Source organism: Chiloscyllium plagiosum, unplaced genomic scaffold (genome assembly GCF_037043375.1).
Source record: "Chiloscyllium plagiosum isolate Xiang-an unplaced genomic scaffold, Cpla_swu_hap1 HiC_scaffold_9, whole genome shotgun sequence".
In the NCBI taxonomy this organism is placed as follows: domain Eukaryota; kingdom Metazoa; phylum Chordata; class Chondrichthyes; order Orectolobiformes; family Hemiscylliidae; genus Chiloscyllium; species Chiloscyllium plagiosum.
The window spans coordinates 36,430,634-36,449,110 of record NW_028270147.1 but is presented as its reverse complement, the minus strand read 5'-3'; the positions used below and the strand labels follow the sequence as shown (position 1 = coordinate 36,449,110).

Sequence of the window (18,477 nt, the reverse complement as noted above, 5' to 3'; positions counted from 1 at the left end):
ATTTAACTTATTGTCTATTTTAGTCACTGATTTCTCACTGAACTTCAAACGTACAATATTTTCATCAATAGATGGGAAATGATGGTAAGGTGACTAATTAGAAACGTAAGAAACAGTGTACTCCAGGTTGAGTTGATACTAGGGAATCGGGATGTGTTCAACCATTTAGCCTGATGGCAAATGTAGGTAAAAACAAGGGCTGCAGATGCTGGAAACCTGAGTCTAGATTAGAGTGGTGCTTGAAAAGCACAGCAGGTCAGGCAGCATCCGAGGAGCAGGAAAATTGCCGTTTCGGGCGAAAGGGAATGATATATTATTTTTAGGGAATTCAACTGTGAGAAATTATTTGAACAGTGAGGAAGTATTTAAATCTTGGAGCACCAGTTTAAATTCTGAAAAGTATTTTAATCATCATACCTCTCCAATTTAAGATGATTCAACAAACAGAAGTGATATTATTGAAGAGGTTAATTGTGTGGCACCACGAGGCATCAACAGTTCTTCAGAGCAGAGTACTAGATGCAATTCAAAATGCTATATTACAATTCATTACCTTGGCACAGGTTTTTCAGTCAAAATGGAATCCACAAACCTCTGGGGTCTACAGAGATGTTGTAGGAAGTCCACAAAATAATCTCTCTAATGGATAAAAGACAGGGCAGACACAAAAGGAGAGGAAGACCAGGCTGCTTATTTTGTGTCAATGAACAGTAAAGGGTAAAATCACCACAGTTTTAGAGGACTGCTCTGTCATTTGACAGAAACAGCTGGTGGCGTGTTTAACTTAAGGATCACCACATCTCAGGTGAGGGACAAGGTTGAGAAGGCGGGATCTTCATGGTAACATCAGCCAGCAGAAGAATTGAACCCATGCTGGTTGGCATCACAAACCTACTGTCCAGTTAATTGACATACTAGCGAAGCAGTAGTTAGTGTTGGTCTCATTTTAATAGCTAACACAATGTTCACTACCGAAGCTCTTAAATAATGACAGCTTTAATGGCAACCAGAATGGTTTCCAAATTTGTTTCACATTTAGATTCAGCAGGAGTGCAGGGAAAGGCAGGAAGCTATCTACTGAGAGTGGATGCATCCAGCTGTACTTATGCAGTGGACATAACAATGTTTGGCCTGATGGGTAATTTCAGCCTTTTCTGTTCTTACTAGTTTCTCATTGATCTGATTCTTTCAATCAAGGAAAACCTGTTGGTTGGACTTAATTAAAACCCACAATATTGCAAAAGTACAAATATTGTGCATCACATAAAAGCTGAAGTCACAGGACACCAGGTTATAGTCCGACAGGTTTATTTGAAATCACAAACTTTCGGAGCACTGCTCCTTCGTCAGGTGAAGTCACTCCACCTGATGAAGGAGCAGTGCACTGAAAGCTTGTGATTTCAAATAAACCTGTTGGACTACAACCTGGTGTTGTGGGACTTCTGACTTTGTCCATCCCAGTACAACACCAGCATCTTCACATCACAAAGAAACTGAGCTAGGTTTGCCACAGACCTGTAAAATATCCCAAGAATATTACACTGAAATGAATAGTATGGAATAGAATTAAAGACAAGGAATCTTGCCTATTTATGGAGTTTTTCTTTGAATAAAATAGTTGCCTGCTTTAAATCTTTGAACACCTAAATAGGATGTGACTGCGTGTAGTACTCACTTGTCCAAAAGCTATTTGTACTGGATGTGATCTGTGAATGGATTGGATGTGGAAGCAATTAAGAGGCAATTTTTAACCATATTAGAAATGTTGGGATGTTAGTTGAGTCATATTGCTCTTTTAAATCTGGCTTTCCTGGCCTGTATCATCACTGTCTACACAACAGTGAAATAGTCTTCAAACTACAACTTCGACATTTTCACAAAGTGGTTTTATTAATGTTTTTATGTGCACGGCTTTGCCATTATGAGTATTTTATAGTATTATAATGTAGATTGGAAGTCTGCCATTACTAATCCATTTGAAGTGGAAGTTTTAGAATCACTGTTTCTGTTGAGAGGTGGTATTGCGCGTCCAAAGCATATCCTCTGTTAACATTTTTATGACATGGGGTTAAACCCCTCTGGTAATTTAAACCCACCACAGAAAAGGTTCACCTCGTGCCATAATCTAGTGTCAATGAATTATCCCAGATCTCACCATTTAGTAAAATTAATAGTTTTATTCTTTAAGTCCAAAAGAGAAAATTAAATGACAACAATTTATAACTCACTTCTCTTCAACCTATTTCTACCTCCCTAATCAACAATACTGGTCCAATAAATTCCCTCTTAAATTTACGGCAAATCACATGCAAACCCTGTTGACGTCACTGGATGTTGAACTTTCTCTGTAGATTTCTCTAGGTCAACTTCAGTAATCTGCTTCACAGGTCTTCATATGAACAGGTACCTGTCAGAGAGCTATTCGTCTAGCAATCTATATTTGTTGGTGCTGGCTTCACTGTCTTTGCTGTTCTCCCTCCAACTGTTCAAAATGTCTGATTTTATACCCCAAAACATTGGATCATTTCATTGGTTTCATGTTGTCAAAATATTAAATTCAAATTTGATTGGATTTTGGATCTGGGGCATAATCTACACTGGCCAAATTTTGAATTTGTTTTTGTATCATGGCAATACAGCTCCAGCTATTTGTTACAACCCACTGTTACATTTTAAAATCTTTCAGAACACTTTGTGCCTCACTTTCAGCTCCTTTAAAGGTACAGCATATGTCCACAACTTCACAACACTGTTTGTGGGCATTAATCAATTAACTGCAAGTTGTTGCTTCTCACCTTCAAAGGTAGGGTGTCCTTAACATTGATAAGTCAAATGTCATCTGAGGTCTGTTACCAAAATGATTCTAAATGAATCTGTTAATACCTTTCAGTCATTCCTTTTTATTAAATATTTGAGCATTCATTTTCTAAAATGGCATCTGCCTTTGTTGGATCGGTTTCTATTTTACAATAGCTTTTATTTATATTCAGAATATCGGTGAAGCAGAGTTTTATGATACTTCATTAGACATTGAGAATATATGACTCCAACAGGTTGTTTTTATAAATCAACCTGTTCAGAGATGCTATTACACACTTACTACCAGTTGAGACTTGAACCAGGGCCTACGTTGCTCAGAAGGAAGGATACTACCACTGCACCACATGAGCACCAGCAACAAGTGTTGTGCAGCAAAGTCAATTAGCTACAGCGAGCAATGGGAAAATGATACATGTGACTGAAATATGCTTCTTGCATTGATCTACAAAACCACTCCTGAAAACATCACTGATTTTGCTCTGTTCAATGCTCATGTGTTGTTGCAACTTCATCTCAAGATGTGGACAAACGTACAAGGCAAAACAGAAATAACTAGAAAAGCTCAGCAGATCTGGCATCATCTGTGGAGAGACATCAGACTTAACATTTCAGGTCCAATGATTCTTCCTCAGAACTGATGGTAACTAAGAAAATTTTTTTTTGGCAGAAGATGGGGTGCGAGGAGGGATAAAAGATACGTGGAAATAGAGCCCAAGGAAAGAGAAGAACAGTTGAACAGATAAAGGAGTAGATAACAATCAGCCTGGGAGAATGAATAGCTACTAATGGAGCCTATTAGTGGGTAACAATGGGTTGTGTGAGATAGACCATGTGACAACAAGGCCTGGTGTGGGGAGGTTGGGGAAAGGATATGGAGAAGGTGCCTCAAATCCTAATATTGTTGAACTCTATATTGTGCCCAGAAGGCTGTAGAGTTCCCAAGCAAAAAAATGAGTTGCTGTTCTTCCAGCTTGCGCTGAGCTTCGCTGGAGCACTGCAGCAAGCCTGAGACAGAGATGTTGGCCAGGGAACAAGCCATTCCCTGAATCATTTGGTGAAATACTTTAAAATAGAATTTCCCTTCAAGTCTTGCTCATTTATAAATGTACAGGCATTTACTTTTATAATTTCTCAAATTTCAACATTAAAACACAGAAGGTAAACTAAAAGGTTATAGAATATCACAGTGTGGCAGAGTACCAGCTAGCTGTGTGCCAGTGACTGATCATTGTGTAAAACATTACAGTAATTAGGCAGAGTTTACAATCTCAGCCACATTATTAAGAGGAGTTACCAAATGAGCATTCGCTGTCTGAGAAAGGGCAAAACTTCGGTTGCATGTCGCATTCCACTATTTTGTTGAACCCCTCATCAAAGACAGAAGGAGAGAGAATAGAAATGAAATGACAAAATAGCTTCTATGGAATAGAAGATTAATTTAAAATTCTAGTGCCTTCCCTGAGGACATCGTGGGTACACAACCAATTCTGTAAAATATGTACACTGGCCAATAATAACTTCCCTCAGAAAACTGCAGCAGCATTGCAAAAAAGGAGAGTAAAAGAGAGCTCTTCTATGTATAATTTGAGATGTAGCCAATAACCAGCAACCTTTGTACACTGTCAAGTATGTAGGTTAACCTCATCCAGGAATGGAATTGTATAGGTAAATATATCCATAAGGAGGCTGTAATATCACTAGCACATATCCAGATCTTTCTCTATGAATATTTGAAAGAATGTAAAGCATCTTGAGGTGTTACAATGAGGGAAACTTGAGGTGACCATTAAAATGTTATAAGCCACACTCCCCCTATTCCTTCCACATTACAATGGAGACTGCCTTACACACCACCCCAAAACAAAGGTTAGTTTCCTAGTTCACAAACACATTGTTTTATTGGAATGGGTGGGTGTAGAATTTTGTACACTTATCTCAGCTGTATTGACACAAGGAAGGGGAATAAGAATATGAGGAAGTACTTTCTCAGTGGAAATGAAAATCACAGAATAAATCACAAGGTGCTCCATTAGTGTACTTTTTAGTGTCTGCTTTTAATAACCTCAAAAATGTGGAGAAGCAAAAACAATGCTGATTTCATTTACTGCAATCAATGATAATTGAACTCCCTGGCTCAGTGAAAGCATTACAAAGCACAATAGTTGTGATAAGTTAATTGATTTCAGCCAGGTTGGCAACAGAGGTACCACAATTTGTCTCAATACCCAAGGTTAAGGAGATAACAAGATTTCACCTTATATTGCTAAATTGAATGAGAATCTAGTTTTAAAGGAACAACAGACATTGCAAGGAGACACATAATGTTTCAGCTGTCAACAAGTTAGGAAGTTGTCTGCATCAGTGTTGGTTTGCCTGGAAAACCTTCTCTGAGTTTGACTTGTATTTATGATTTGTACAAATATTTGGGGTGCTGGAAGTCCGTAACCTGATTATGCCACATTAGGAATGAGAGCGCTGAACAGGTTTAACAGTTAGCCACAAGAGACGGAATAAAATTGCATTTATATATTTCCTTTCACATCCTCAGAATGGCACTTCACAGCTAATTAATTACTTCTGAAGTCACTATTCCTTTAAAACATACAAATGACAACAATAGTTTCCTGAATGGGTACATCTTTGTTGGAAGAATAAAGATGAATGAATAAAACTTACACATCATAGGTCTGATCACTCCAACAGAGGTACTCACTCTTTTATCTCTGGTTCAACTAATTAGGATAATTTCTATGCAAAAGAACTATGCCAATCCATAGAGAGGAAAATAATTAACATTAACAATCACAGGGCAATGTTTGATATTTTTGTTTAAAAGAGAGAAAAGACAAGTTAATATTTTGGACAGAGTCCTTCACAAAAATTAAGAAATGAAAGATAAACTAGCAATTTTAATGAAAAGAGAAAACAGGAGAGGGAAACGACAGATATTACAGTCACAGAAGGAAAGTTAATGGGTTGAATGACCTGTAACCCACTTATGCTTTTGTCTCTGATTCAATTAATTAGAATAATTTTTCTCTGAAACAGAAACATGCCGTGTTCTATTCATATCATGTTGAGAAGGAATAAAATTTACACAATCAGATGGTAACTTTAACTTACCTTTCCTTTCTGAAAGGATTGAGAACTAAAAGATGAACTAACATTTTAGTCAAATCAGAAAATCAAGGGGCGGGGGGTGCAGAGAAACAGGCACTACAATCATGATGAGGAAATTAATGGACAGAATATGTATACCACTTAAACACAAGAAATTGTTAGATAATGTGAAAAATGATCAGGATTAGATTGATGGAAAGAAATTAAGAGAAATGAAAGAACTGGCCAGAAACTGTTAAGCTGAAAGGCTGGACAATGGTGAAAAGTGAGAAAATAATAATGCATAAAGCCTTCCAACAAAAGGGTAAAAATAAATACTGCAGTTAAAGCATCAAATTTTCTCCTTAATTGAAAGGACAAAAAAAATCAAGTAAACTCAAGTATGAATGTACAATCTTCCTCACCCAGTTCCTTTATGCACAATATCCAAGGTGATGCCCTGAAAAATTACAAAACTATCACCTGCAGTTATGTCCAATTATAAAAAGACCGAAGGTGACATAAGAATAAGATAAGTAACAGCTTCCCCATCATGAGCAAGTGTTTTGCAAAAGACTATGTAGGCAGAATTAAAATAAAATTCAATTTATGATCAGTGATATGATAATGGCAAGTGTACATTGTTTAAAATAATATTAAAAATGAGTACATTTGTTAATGTAAAGGACAATTACAATGGGTACTTTGTATAGTTTTGTGATCACATGTATTTGATGTTATAAAGGTTTGCTATGGCAGTCAGTTTGGCAGCAATGCAACAGAATTGTTAAGAGTAAATTCTTCCAGTAATTAAGCATGCCAAGAAGTTATGCCACCAGACTGATAACATCCCTTATTAAAAAGTATACAATAGTATATCTGCAAAAGTTGATGTAGTTTATACTGATGTCCACTTTGTGTTGATTCAAGCACCTCCCATTTTCAATCCCTATGACTGAAAACAGTGTTTGATTTGTTTTTAACGTACTTACTTGGCCTTCCTATTGTATCATCTGACTTCTCCGTGGCAAGATTGGCAGCACTTCACATAGTCTTTTCAGTGAAATGAGGCCTTCTTTGGAATACCACGTGTTGAAAATCTTTTGTTTTTAAACAAGATTCCTTTCTTTCATGCATAGCAAATAGGATCTTAAAAGTTGGACCATTATTACAGTATGATCTGTATGCCACAGGATATGTACCAAACTTAATCCATCAAAGTGCTTTTTCCCTCTGTGTTAACAACATTGGTAAAATCAGTGCTTTTCTTCTTAGTTACATTCCAAGAGAATACAATTATTCCTTCAGTAACTTTGTCTTTCTTGTTTTGGTTAATATTCTTTATGAAATACAATGCAATATGTCTTCCAGATATTATTCTAAAGTTTATTTTGAAGTAATTTACAAATCCATTTAATGTTTTAATTGTGCCTTGTAATTTTCCTTGTGTAGAATGGTTTTCATTTGTATTTATGAGAGATCTATTCCAGCAACTGACCAGACCTTTGCTGCAGGTCAGGCATTAGTACAATAATAACAGACTTCAAAGAAGACTTGGAATTAGATCTGTTTTTTCCTCTGTAGCTGATATTTGGAATACTGTAAGGTAAACTGTTAACATTGTATTATTAATATTATTAATATCTGTAGAAACAGCCAAGCAAGCACTTATTTAGAACTAAAATTGAAGAGTCTTATTTCACCATGAGATATTGAATACCGTGTTGAACATGGCAGATTTTGAAATGCAGAATTCTAATCACTGAGAAGTCAGGTCATATCGGAATAACACCAAAGTTAAGCTTTAATAGGGATTATTAAGCTTGGCCAAACACCGTCCGGGAAGCATAAGGAGAACCTTCACTCAAGCTGAATGGTTAGAGTGCATGGAGTGGAAGAACAGAATTAAAAATGCAGGATGGACACAACACGTGCAAGGAAAGGTATTAATAGGTTGAAAGATTTTTAAAAATTGTTTATTATCCTCCATTATTTCTTCTGTACATATGCCAAGTAAGGTGATGTTCAGAGGCAGAAATCTGCCACTGCTTCAACAATATGTTTGAATCTCAATATTAGGAGCGCATCCCCTTCTATATCACTATGACTTCTCCATTTCCAACACTATTCTTCCTTGTGGCCTTTCCAAATGAGATTTATAATTTAGTACTAATTTGTGCCAAATTATTTTGTACTGGGTATAAGCCTGCAGAAATTGAGTTGAGACGACCAAAACTACTTCCTTTGCAGTTTGCCAAGAAAGATGATGATTTTCTATTGATTTGTTTTTTAATGTGCTTTTTTCTCATAATTCAATCTTTCAGAAGGGGACTTAGAAATTGATACCTTGTTCAGAAACAACACCTTGCATGACCATCATCTTCAAACCTATCAATGGTGTGACCTAAGTTCACCAGATATTAGGCCTCAGGTCTCACATCAATGTTCTCAATGAAGAATGAACATTCCTGCAGTGAGCTCAATACCTAGTTTAGATCACTCCAATTGTTATAGTCACTATCAGGTAGGTGTATTTACCTTTTCAATAACAAAAGGTATCCTAACCCTGGAGTTTTTTCCTACTGCACAACTTTGTCAAAGCTTCGTAGAAGGCAAGATAGGTAACAATATAATGTTCAACCAACCTTCATGTTACTTCTTAATGAACTTAAGACCAGTGTGACAGAATATGGATATAACAAGTTAAGAGAATACTTAATAGAACACATACCTCCAGCATTTCATGTTAACTCAACATGGTTTTACAAAAAGGTTCTTCCTTGATACCTTTCTCTGCCTGGTTATTGCTCTGTGATTCTATCTCACTGAGGAGGCTTCAGGCCAATCCACATCCAACAAACTGCTCTGAAACCGCTGTTCACATTTTGACAGCTGTTGCAATTTTTTTTCAAGCAGCTGAAACAATCCACAATATTCTAAAATAATCAATAAACTTCTTAAAACAAAAAGGTTAATTTGTCCAATAACTCAATATTGGTGGATCCTTTAATAAAATCCACATTCAGATCTTGATCAAAAAATTAATCTTATTTTCCTTGGGTTACACTCTATCTTGTACCAATCTTTTTTGGATCTAACATTCACAACAATTAAGAAACAGCGGCAAAAATATTACCTCTTACCACCTTCAGTGGCAGAAGTTTTTTCTATAAGTATTACAACTCATGTTTTATAATAATTTTAAATACGATTAAAAACTCAATGCTCAAACTGTATCAGGGCAGAGGCAAACATCAAAACTGCACTGCCTTATCTGTGAAGAATGCTTGGAATGATCTATTGGATTTTGGCACCCATTTAGGAAATCATTATTAAAAATATATTAAGTATATTTATGTAAAGTGAAAGGTCGTCACTTTATAATTCTTGGTTTGGAAGCATATGCCAATGCACAACCTTTCATTCTCAATTACAATTAATCTCTAACTGTTCAGAAGTGCATAATGTTGGCAAGTAAATGTTGTTGTCATGGTTAGGAGATAATATATCTTAACAGAATAATGGATGATGCACTGTGTAATACCCCTGTTATTATAAAATATTGCACCATGAGAAATCCCCTAGCATTAACCTCATGCCTCCTTAGTTTTTACTGCTTACCCAAACAATTGATTGAGTGCATTGCAATTAATATATATTAAAATAATGAGCTATGTTGTTATTTAAAATAAAACCTAACCAAAAAGCATCTTTGGTATTTCAGTGCCACAGGGTTATTTAAATATCAATGTAATAATTTAAATATCATTGAAGTTGTTCCACTTACTTTGTCGCTGTACTGAGTAGTGTCCTTTTTCCACCAAAGTACAGAGTTTAGTAAATTAGCATTGTTTCACTAGTGCTAGGAAATGGCCTCCCCCTTCCTAAATTTCCCCTCCCCCTGCTAAATTTCCTTCTTACAAAGCCATTTGACTCTGACTGATTTCGTTTAAATTTTCTAAGTGTCACATTATAACCTCTTTTGTAACAGATATCAGATTTTCCCAATGTCAGAAGTTAAGCTAACTGGCCTGCAGTTTCCTGCTTTGTGTACCTTTACTTTCTTGCATAGAGGAGTCACAGTTGCTATTTTCTAATCTAATGGAAACTTTCCAGATTCTATGGTATTTTGGAATACTAAGGCCAATGCATCTCCTATCTTAGCAGCTATTATAAAGCCACAGGATGAAATACATCATGACCAGGGACTTGTCAACTTTTATTTTGAATAATTTTCTCAGTACCTTCCCCTGCTAATTGTAATTGTCTTAAAGTCTTCCTCCCTTTCAGCTCCTGATAAGAATTATTTCTGAGATTTGTATTCTTTATGGTGAAGATAGGTGCAAAAGCTCTGTTCACTTCGTCCACTATGTTTTTAATTAACATTAATACTCCCCAGTCTCACTCTCTTGATGATCAACATTCTTTCTCCTTACTTCCCTTTTTAAATATCTGTGAAATATCTTACTATCCATTTTCATATTTCTAGCTAGCTTTCTCTTGTACTCCAATTTCTTCAACCTTAATAATCCTGTAGATACTCTTCTTTATATTCTGTCCAATTTTCTATCCTGCCACTCACCCGCTAAAGAATGATACATTTGTTATTTCAACTTAATATCATTTTTAGCTTCTTTGTTAGACTTTGATGGTGCGTCACTGCCTTAGTAAAATATATGTACTCGAACGTATATTTTCTGGGTACTCTGAAATGATTCCTTAAATGTCTACCACTGCAGATCTACAGACCTCTACATTAAACTAATTTCCCAGTTTGCTTCTGCCAATTCAGTCTTCAGTTACCTTAGTTATCTTAAAGTTTAGAATGTTAGTCATTTCTCCCTCAAACAAAATGTGGAAGCTTATAATATTATGATAACTGCTACTTGGGGTACCTTTACTATGAGGTCACTAATGAATCTCATCTTGGCCCCTTATTGAATGACAAAGCTCTGACCCCAGTAACCAAGCTAGTGGACCTTCATTGCACTACCTCCAATGGAAGTACATCTTTCCTTAAATATAGAGACCAAAACAGGGTACAGGATTCCCGGTGTCTCAGAGTCTGGACCTATTTACATAAATTACGAGATTTAGGTAAATTTCACCAGTTGGAATGTTGTACAGGTTTCACCTGCTGGATGCTAACAAACAAGCAGCTTGTTTTCTTTAAAAGCTTTAGAAACTAAATATCAGTGTCAGCATTATTTTCAGACAGATGAACAATTATTTCATGAGGAAATCAATTGTTGATACAGGCTGTAAACTGTGGGTTCTGGTCTTAAATCTTGAAGCAAGAGAGATCAGTTAAATGTTTTCCAGATCTTAATGTTCCCATTTTATAAATATTGTTTATAATAGATAATATAGATGAGATTACGTAGGGGTGAGCTGACAAGATTAAGCCTGATAACATGATATAACCTGACACACACACACAAACTTGCACTTGTAGGGTACAATTATTGTGGGGATAAAAGTAATATATTTCATAGTGAAATGGATTGCAAACAATAATAAAAGGAAGAGAGAAAGCTGAAAGCAACTTTGAAGAGAAGCTATTTTTCCAGCCAGCAGACGTGCATTGAGGATTTAAGAAATGTGTTCCTGAAGACAGGGCCTTAATTTAAAATAAATTATGAAGAAAGGGAGTCTGCATTAGACATGGAAACTTGGTAAGACTTCCAGTTTAAAGGAGATCTTACTGCCACGTTATAAAACAATAGTTTCAAAATTAATGCACACAAGGTGAAGATCTGAGGATATGGTCAGATTTGTGATTGTCCTCCGAAAGTGGCATGGGGTAAAGATAAAATGATTTTATTTTTCTTCTTCACAATGTAAATGACAAAAGTTCCCCTATGAAATGCTATCTAGTTGTGACTGCGTACAGACATATTTATGCAAATTCTTGTCAGGTGAAAGGTTTCACACTTTAACAGCGAGGACAACATCCAAACCTTTTTCAATAAAACAAAAAGGATTAAGCCTTAAAACTGAATCCAGGGTTAATACGCAAATCAATCACAGCTGAGCCACAGCTAGAGCAACCAATCTGATGAAAGGCCAACAGAATTTGTAATGACAGATGATCTACAATGTTCCACTTTCTCTTTTTCATATTGCAATCCCAATTTGCCTTAGGTGCAGGAAAGAGGAACAAATACATTCTCTCCCTCCCTCCCAACCCCTATATGACAGCAATATTATAATGAAGGCAACTTAACACAGTGCTTACTGCTTTATATTCTGCCTAATCTGCATAATAAAAATCAGTGATACTGTGATTGGTGATTATACTTGGCAGCAGATGGCACATGAAAAGGCCTGTGGATTTTGCTCTACTTGAGGCCATGAATAGGATAGAGCTGCAAAGCAGCTCCTTATCTACACAGAATGAGTAGACCTGCTCAGCATATCAGTCTGTTTTTTCAGAGCATTTTGCTTACTACTTGAAGTAAAACTGATAGAGCTGTTGTTGTACAGTATAACTTGGCCAGAATTAGTTAAGAGTAAGAAAATCTCACTAAAGGCTAAATTTAGAAAGAGCTTAATCCTGTTACATGTTCTTCTACTATAAGGCCACCCACTGACTGCTTCCTTTAAGGTAAACCTCTTATAAACAGGTCAGGTATAAATTTAAACATTACTGGAAGCTAATTATAATACTGTCCTTATTTAAAAGAATTAAGAGAAACTTCAATCTAGTTCTCTCACCTAGATTATGCTTTGTCCTTTCTTGCTCAAGAAAATAAGGAAACGAAACCCTCTCCAATCCAAGCAGTGTGTAGGTACAGCACAGTCAGATCAAAAGCAAAGCTCCATCTCAGCTACCTCAACATGCCTCAGTTCCAACCTTCAAAGCACCAACCATTTTATCACCAGTAGAGGTATGACGTTTCTTTTAATTCCCACATACTGGTCATTAGTCATCTTGGTGAGTGGTTGATGGTAAATGGCAAATGAAGTAGGATTTTTTTTTGCTCTCAGCTCAAGCTTACTAATAACTGAACTCAAACACTAAATTCACTAACACAGTTTACATTGAACGTTTACAGTCAGAGACATTTTATTTCATTAATCTCAATGACATTTAAACCAAGATCTCCCAGATCTGAAATGTCAGCCATCTATCCCCACTCCCAGTTTGTTTTGCTTCATTTAAGATTTTTGATACAGAATACTTGGGTCTGAATACATTATCCATCAAGTATGTTTAATGGATGTTAGTAAATATCTTTAAACAAGTTTTATTTTAGTACCTGGACATTTCCTTTGAGCTCTTTATCTTTCTTCCCTGGTTTGTTTTGGTTGATTACAATATATCCTTTTAGAAATTGGATGTCAAGTGGAATTTTACCCCCATTTGTTATTTTGTAAGTGATCTATTACACATTAGTAAAATGCATCTGAGAGGCACTTAAAAAATAAAATGCTTCATTAATTAAAAGTAGAAGCGAGCCCTTTTTCAATAACATACTTAACAGGCCAACTCAAAGAAGAAACTCTTATTAGTTTTAGGCTATTTATAGATTGAACAAATCACTTCCAGGATAGCAGAACCCACATGTACAATCAAAAGAGTATCACAGCTGTATAGGTCATAGTCTCTTAATGAAGACCACATGATATAATAGATGACTCAATAAACAATATTAAAAGAATAATTCAGGCATTTCAGCTGGGTAAATAATGGGCTACAAAGAAGGAAAGCATGTTTGAGGGTTGAAACAGAATATTGCACATATTTGACAAAGACTGGAATCTTTGTGGGTTTTCCTCTTGATTACTTTTAACTCCATACACTTCCTCCAGAAAGGGAAGTTGTTCAGGTGCAAACAAGTTGCAGTTATTTCACCAGAAAATGAATTTACTACGGTTACTAATTCCATCCATTCCTCATGTTCTGCTTCACTTTGTTGTGCCTTTCTCCGGCCTTTATGCTGGATTTTCCCACAGACATCTGTAACAAGCCCACTGACACTCCGTGGCCCCAACAACCCCCAATCATCCCTACTGTATTTTTTTGTAAATAGTCTAACCATGTCTGTGAATCTCACCTGGCTCATTTTGCTCTGTTAGTTTCATTTTCCAAACTAGAGGTTCTGGAAGTTATTTCTTCCTCTGTCACTGACAACGTTGAATTTCGAATGAACATTGACCTCAAGTTAGGAAAATACCAGGTTACCAGTTGTTAGTTAAATGTTGGGTGGCTTGAATCTGCATTGGCAAAAGATTTTTCATGTTCCTTTTTTATAAAGTTAGCTATCAGCCTCTGCTCGGCCAATTTTTTCTGATTTTTAAGTTCGGTACCCATAGGGAGGGTCTCAACCGGGACCTTGGGTTCATGTCACATTACAGGTGACCACCATTGCACTATATACACACACAGGCACAGGCACTCTATATACACGGCCACACAAACACACAGACGCGCACACAGGCACCCACACACACCCTTACAGACACACACACTCCCACATGCACCCCCTCACAGACTTAAGACACTCTGCACTCACTACACACATACATACATATCCTTTCTCACACTCAAGCCCCAACCCAGACAGACACACACATAGACAAAGACCCACATGCACACATATTTTGTGGGGTGAATTTGTACTTGCAGGATTATATTGTACTTTGCTCAAAAACTGCATGAATTTATGTAAAACTCAGTTTTCACACTTTTTAGATTAGAATCAATCTAAACATCATGGCATAGACAAAGAACATGGGGGCCAACACCTTCAACATATTGTCTAGCTATCACCATTGTTAACAGCTAACCCGAGAATGCAACTTTTTAAAAAAAAGGTTTTGTGATTTACACAAGAAAGAAGTAAAACTATCACTGTATTCTAACAGATGAAAGGCTTATAAATTTTTCAATGTATGATTTCAGTTACATCACACTGTAAATTTTTGCTATAAATTCTGTGTGTTAGGATTGAGCCCTCCACTACCACCTGATGAAGGAGCGTCGCTTCGAAAGCTAGTGTGCTTCCAATTAAACCTGTTGGACTATAACCTGGTGTTGCGTGATTTTTAACTTTGTACACCCCAGTCCAACACTGGCATCTCCAAATCCTTTTTTATAGGTTGGTTTGGGGACTTGTTTTGGAATCTGAATTTAAACTGTTGTACTTGTGAAACCTTGGTCAGGAAATTACAGGGTGTATAACTCCTTCCCTCACCTGCCAACGAGCTAGGTCTGTAAGCATAAGACAGAGAGAAGGTGAAATTGAAGCAGAATGAAACTTACACTTTTCAGTGGGAGAAAGTCCCAGCCTCTGAAGCTGCTGGATCAGCTCCAAGAGTCCAGGTGGTGCCAGAGCTCCCTAGTGGGCACTCCTGGGATTGCAGACAGCCCATGAAGGTCAGATGATAGGTTTCAAAGTCAGCATACTCTCCAGAGAGGTCTTATTATAGAGTCATAGATGTACAACATGGAAACAGAGCCTTCGGTCCAACCCGTCCATGCCGACCAGATTCCCAACCCAATCTAGTCCCGCCTGCCAGCACCTGGCCCATATCCCTCCAAACCCTTCCTATTCATATACCCATCCAAATGCCTCTTAAATGATGCAATTGTACCAGCCTCCACCACATCCTCTGCCAGCTTATTCCATACATGTACCACCCTGTGTGAAAAAGTTGCCCCTTAGGTCTCTTTTATATCTTTCCCCTCTCACCCTAAACCTATGCCCTCTAGTTCTGGACTCCCTGACCCCAGGGAAAAGACTTTGTCTATTTAGCTTATCCATGCCTCTCATAATTTTGTAAACCTCTATAAGGTCACCCCTCAGCCTCTGACGCTCCAGGGAAAACAGCCCCAGCCTGTTCAGCTTCTCCCTGTAGCTCCAATCCTCCAACCCTGGCAACATCCTTGTAAATCTTTTCTGAACCCTTTCAAGTTTCACAACACCTTTCCGATAGGAAGGAGACCAGAATTGCACGGATTATTCCAACAGTGGCCTAACCAATGTCCTGTCCAGCTGCAACATAACCTCCCAATACCTGTACTCAATACTCTGACCAATAAAGGAAAGCATACCAAATGCCTTCTTCACTATCCTATCTACCTGCAACTCCACTTTCAAGGAGCTATGAAACTGCACTCCGTTCTTGCAGTATTGCCACAAAATGGACAAAGGGCAACCCTCACAAGTCTAAAAGATGGTAACATCTACCTTCCCATTGTTTTAAACACTTTAAAAAAAAGTCTGTCCACGCTCAATTAACCTTTAAGATAGCGAGTTTTGAGAAGATTTGCAGCCCAGGTTGAGGTTCTGGATGTAGGTTTGTTCGCTGAGCTGAAAGGTTCTTTTTCATGAAAATGAACCTTCCAGCTCAGCGAGCAAACCTACATCCATAACCCTTAAATATTTATTTATATTTGGTAGACGAGCTGCCAATTGTGGTACCTGCCCTGCTTCTGTTCTGGGGGTGAGCTCAGGTGTGGGTAGGTGGTGATGGGTTAGCCACTTCACCAATTATATGCCATCCCCCTCAACCAAACTCACATTGACAAGGGCATGCAATATCCAGTCCGAGCCTCGGGTATTCCTTTCTTCCCCCAGTAATGACTCAAGCATAGGAAAGCTAAATGGAATTCCTAGATTTCACATCAGGTCTGCCAGTTTATAAATATAATTCAGATACATCTGGTCACTTTCCTTGGACAGTTGACAGAAGCCTCTTTACCTCCCTGGTGATGCAATAACAGATTTACAGTGTTTGATCATTATTGTTGAAGCTTCCATAAATCCTTTAATATACACCTCATAAAAAGCAGCCCAATATTGACCCTTGGACTTAATTACAAGTAGATTAAGTAGGAAGTGTTACAGCCTATTAGTAAGCCACAGGATAGATGAGGAGTTCAAAAGTTTTACAAATCTTCTGAAAACGCACCAGGTTGTCAGCCTCGTTGTCTTATTTTAGAGTAAGCTCTATTTCTGACCCCATCACCTCAGCCATCTATTCCACCTTCCTCAGTGCAGCTGCTGTCAAAACTCTCATCCAAGCTTTTATTACATCTAGCCTCAATTATTTCAATGTTCCCTTTTGTTGGCCTCCCCTATTCCACACAAAATTTGCTGCATATCTCCTAACTTGCAAGTTCTATTTACCCATCAGCCCTATACTAGCTGATCTATTGGCTTCTGGTCTACCAATATCCCAAATTTAAAATTCTCTCCCTGGTTTTCAAATTCCACCCTGACCTAACCTAGTCACTGTACAATCCTCTTAAGAATATTGCATTCTTCCAATTCTGATCTCTTATTCATCCCTGACTTCAGCAATGTGGATATTTGCACACAGAATATTTATGTTCCTGATTCCAAATCCATTGCTGAAGGGTTCACTTGGGTAAAGCCTGTGAAAACATCAGTTGAGACAACGAGGATCCTATTAGAGAAAAGTAAGGAATGAAGTATCTTAACAGAAACAAAATGGAAGTTTCAATACCACAGGTTAAAGGGTAGTCTTCTGATTTAGTACATAACAAGTAAACTCTAGGCTTAATTATCAATTCTATCTGTTCTAACATTCTATCTGTCTGCACATTCAGAGGTGGACAGTGGTGGTAGTAGAAGTCCATTTGCCTCAAACCTACAACAGTGTGATTCAAAGGATTAGATTCAGCCCTGCCAGTTCTAATTATTTGCAGAACAGCATTAATCGCTGTGGACAAAAGAACTTTATGGTATGTATCATGGAAAGGTTCAGAGAGACAATAAATAAATCAAGAGTCACAATGTGCCAGTATTTCAGTTTAGCACATCAACATCCTTTAAAGTGTTCTATTCCAGTCTGAGAAAGAGTGAAGTGCTGAGGGAGATGCATTTCATGGAGAAAGGTTGTTGGCTTGAGGTCCCACCCGTTCCAGAGACCGGTAATAACATTGCATGAACTGGTTGATTAGAAAATCTCTCTACAAATACCAGGCTGACTTGCAATTGCTTCCTTTAGGGTTGTTATGACACAATGGTAGTGCTCCTCCAACACAGGCCTCCTGGTTTAGAAGAAGTCCCACCTACTTAAGAGGTGTGCAAAAACATCTCTAAGCAGGTTGATTTTAAAAAAAGTGTCACCTATAAAGATACATCAAGCTGGTTGCTTCTCTACCAAAGTGGTGTTCATGCCCAGGGAACTCTGGAGTGTAACTGCTGTCTTTCCCCAGCCCACCATGACACAGGTTCAGTTGAAATAAAATCTTTATTTCATATAAAACATATTCTTCTATTAATTATCAGTGCAACTCTTTCAATTCAACATTGTTCCAAGGAGTTGAATCCTTTCTATAGCATAGTATATAGTACTGACAGTACTATTTGTTCTTGCATATCTGTCGTGAGTGTGTATGGACAGCATCCACAAATGTAGCCACATGTTCAGGATTCATATCAGGATACATGCCATGCCCCAGATTTGCAATGTAGCACTGTGTACCAAACTCTTCAATCATCTTCTTCACTATTTCGCTTATTTTATCCTGTTTAAATATAAGGTAACACCATTATGTTCAAAATTCATCTTCAATTATGA

The 18,477-nt window shown here is 37.3% G+C and overlaps 1 protein-coding gene across 2 annotated transcripts in view; it reads right to left on the bottom strand.

Annotated features, from left to right (window-relative positions):
* Positions 1 to 18,128: 18,128 nt before the first annotated feature.
* Positions 18,129 to 18,477, bottom strand: part of urod (uroporphyrinogen decarboxylase) — a 60,510-nt gene continuing 60,161 nt past the window's right edge. For both annotated transcript variants that reach the window (XM_087990542.1, XM_087990541.1), the window contains one exon: positions 18,129 to 18,424. In XM_087990542.1, coding sequence (XP_087846668.1) covers positions 18,260 to 18,424 — 165 coding nt within the window. In that variant the 3' untranslated portion in view covers positions 18,129 to 18,259. The remainder of the gene's footprint in view (positions 18,425 to 18,477) is intronic.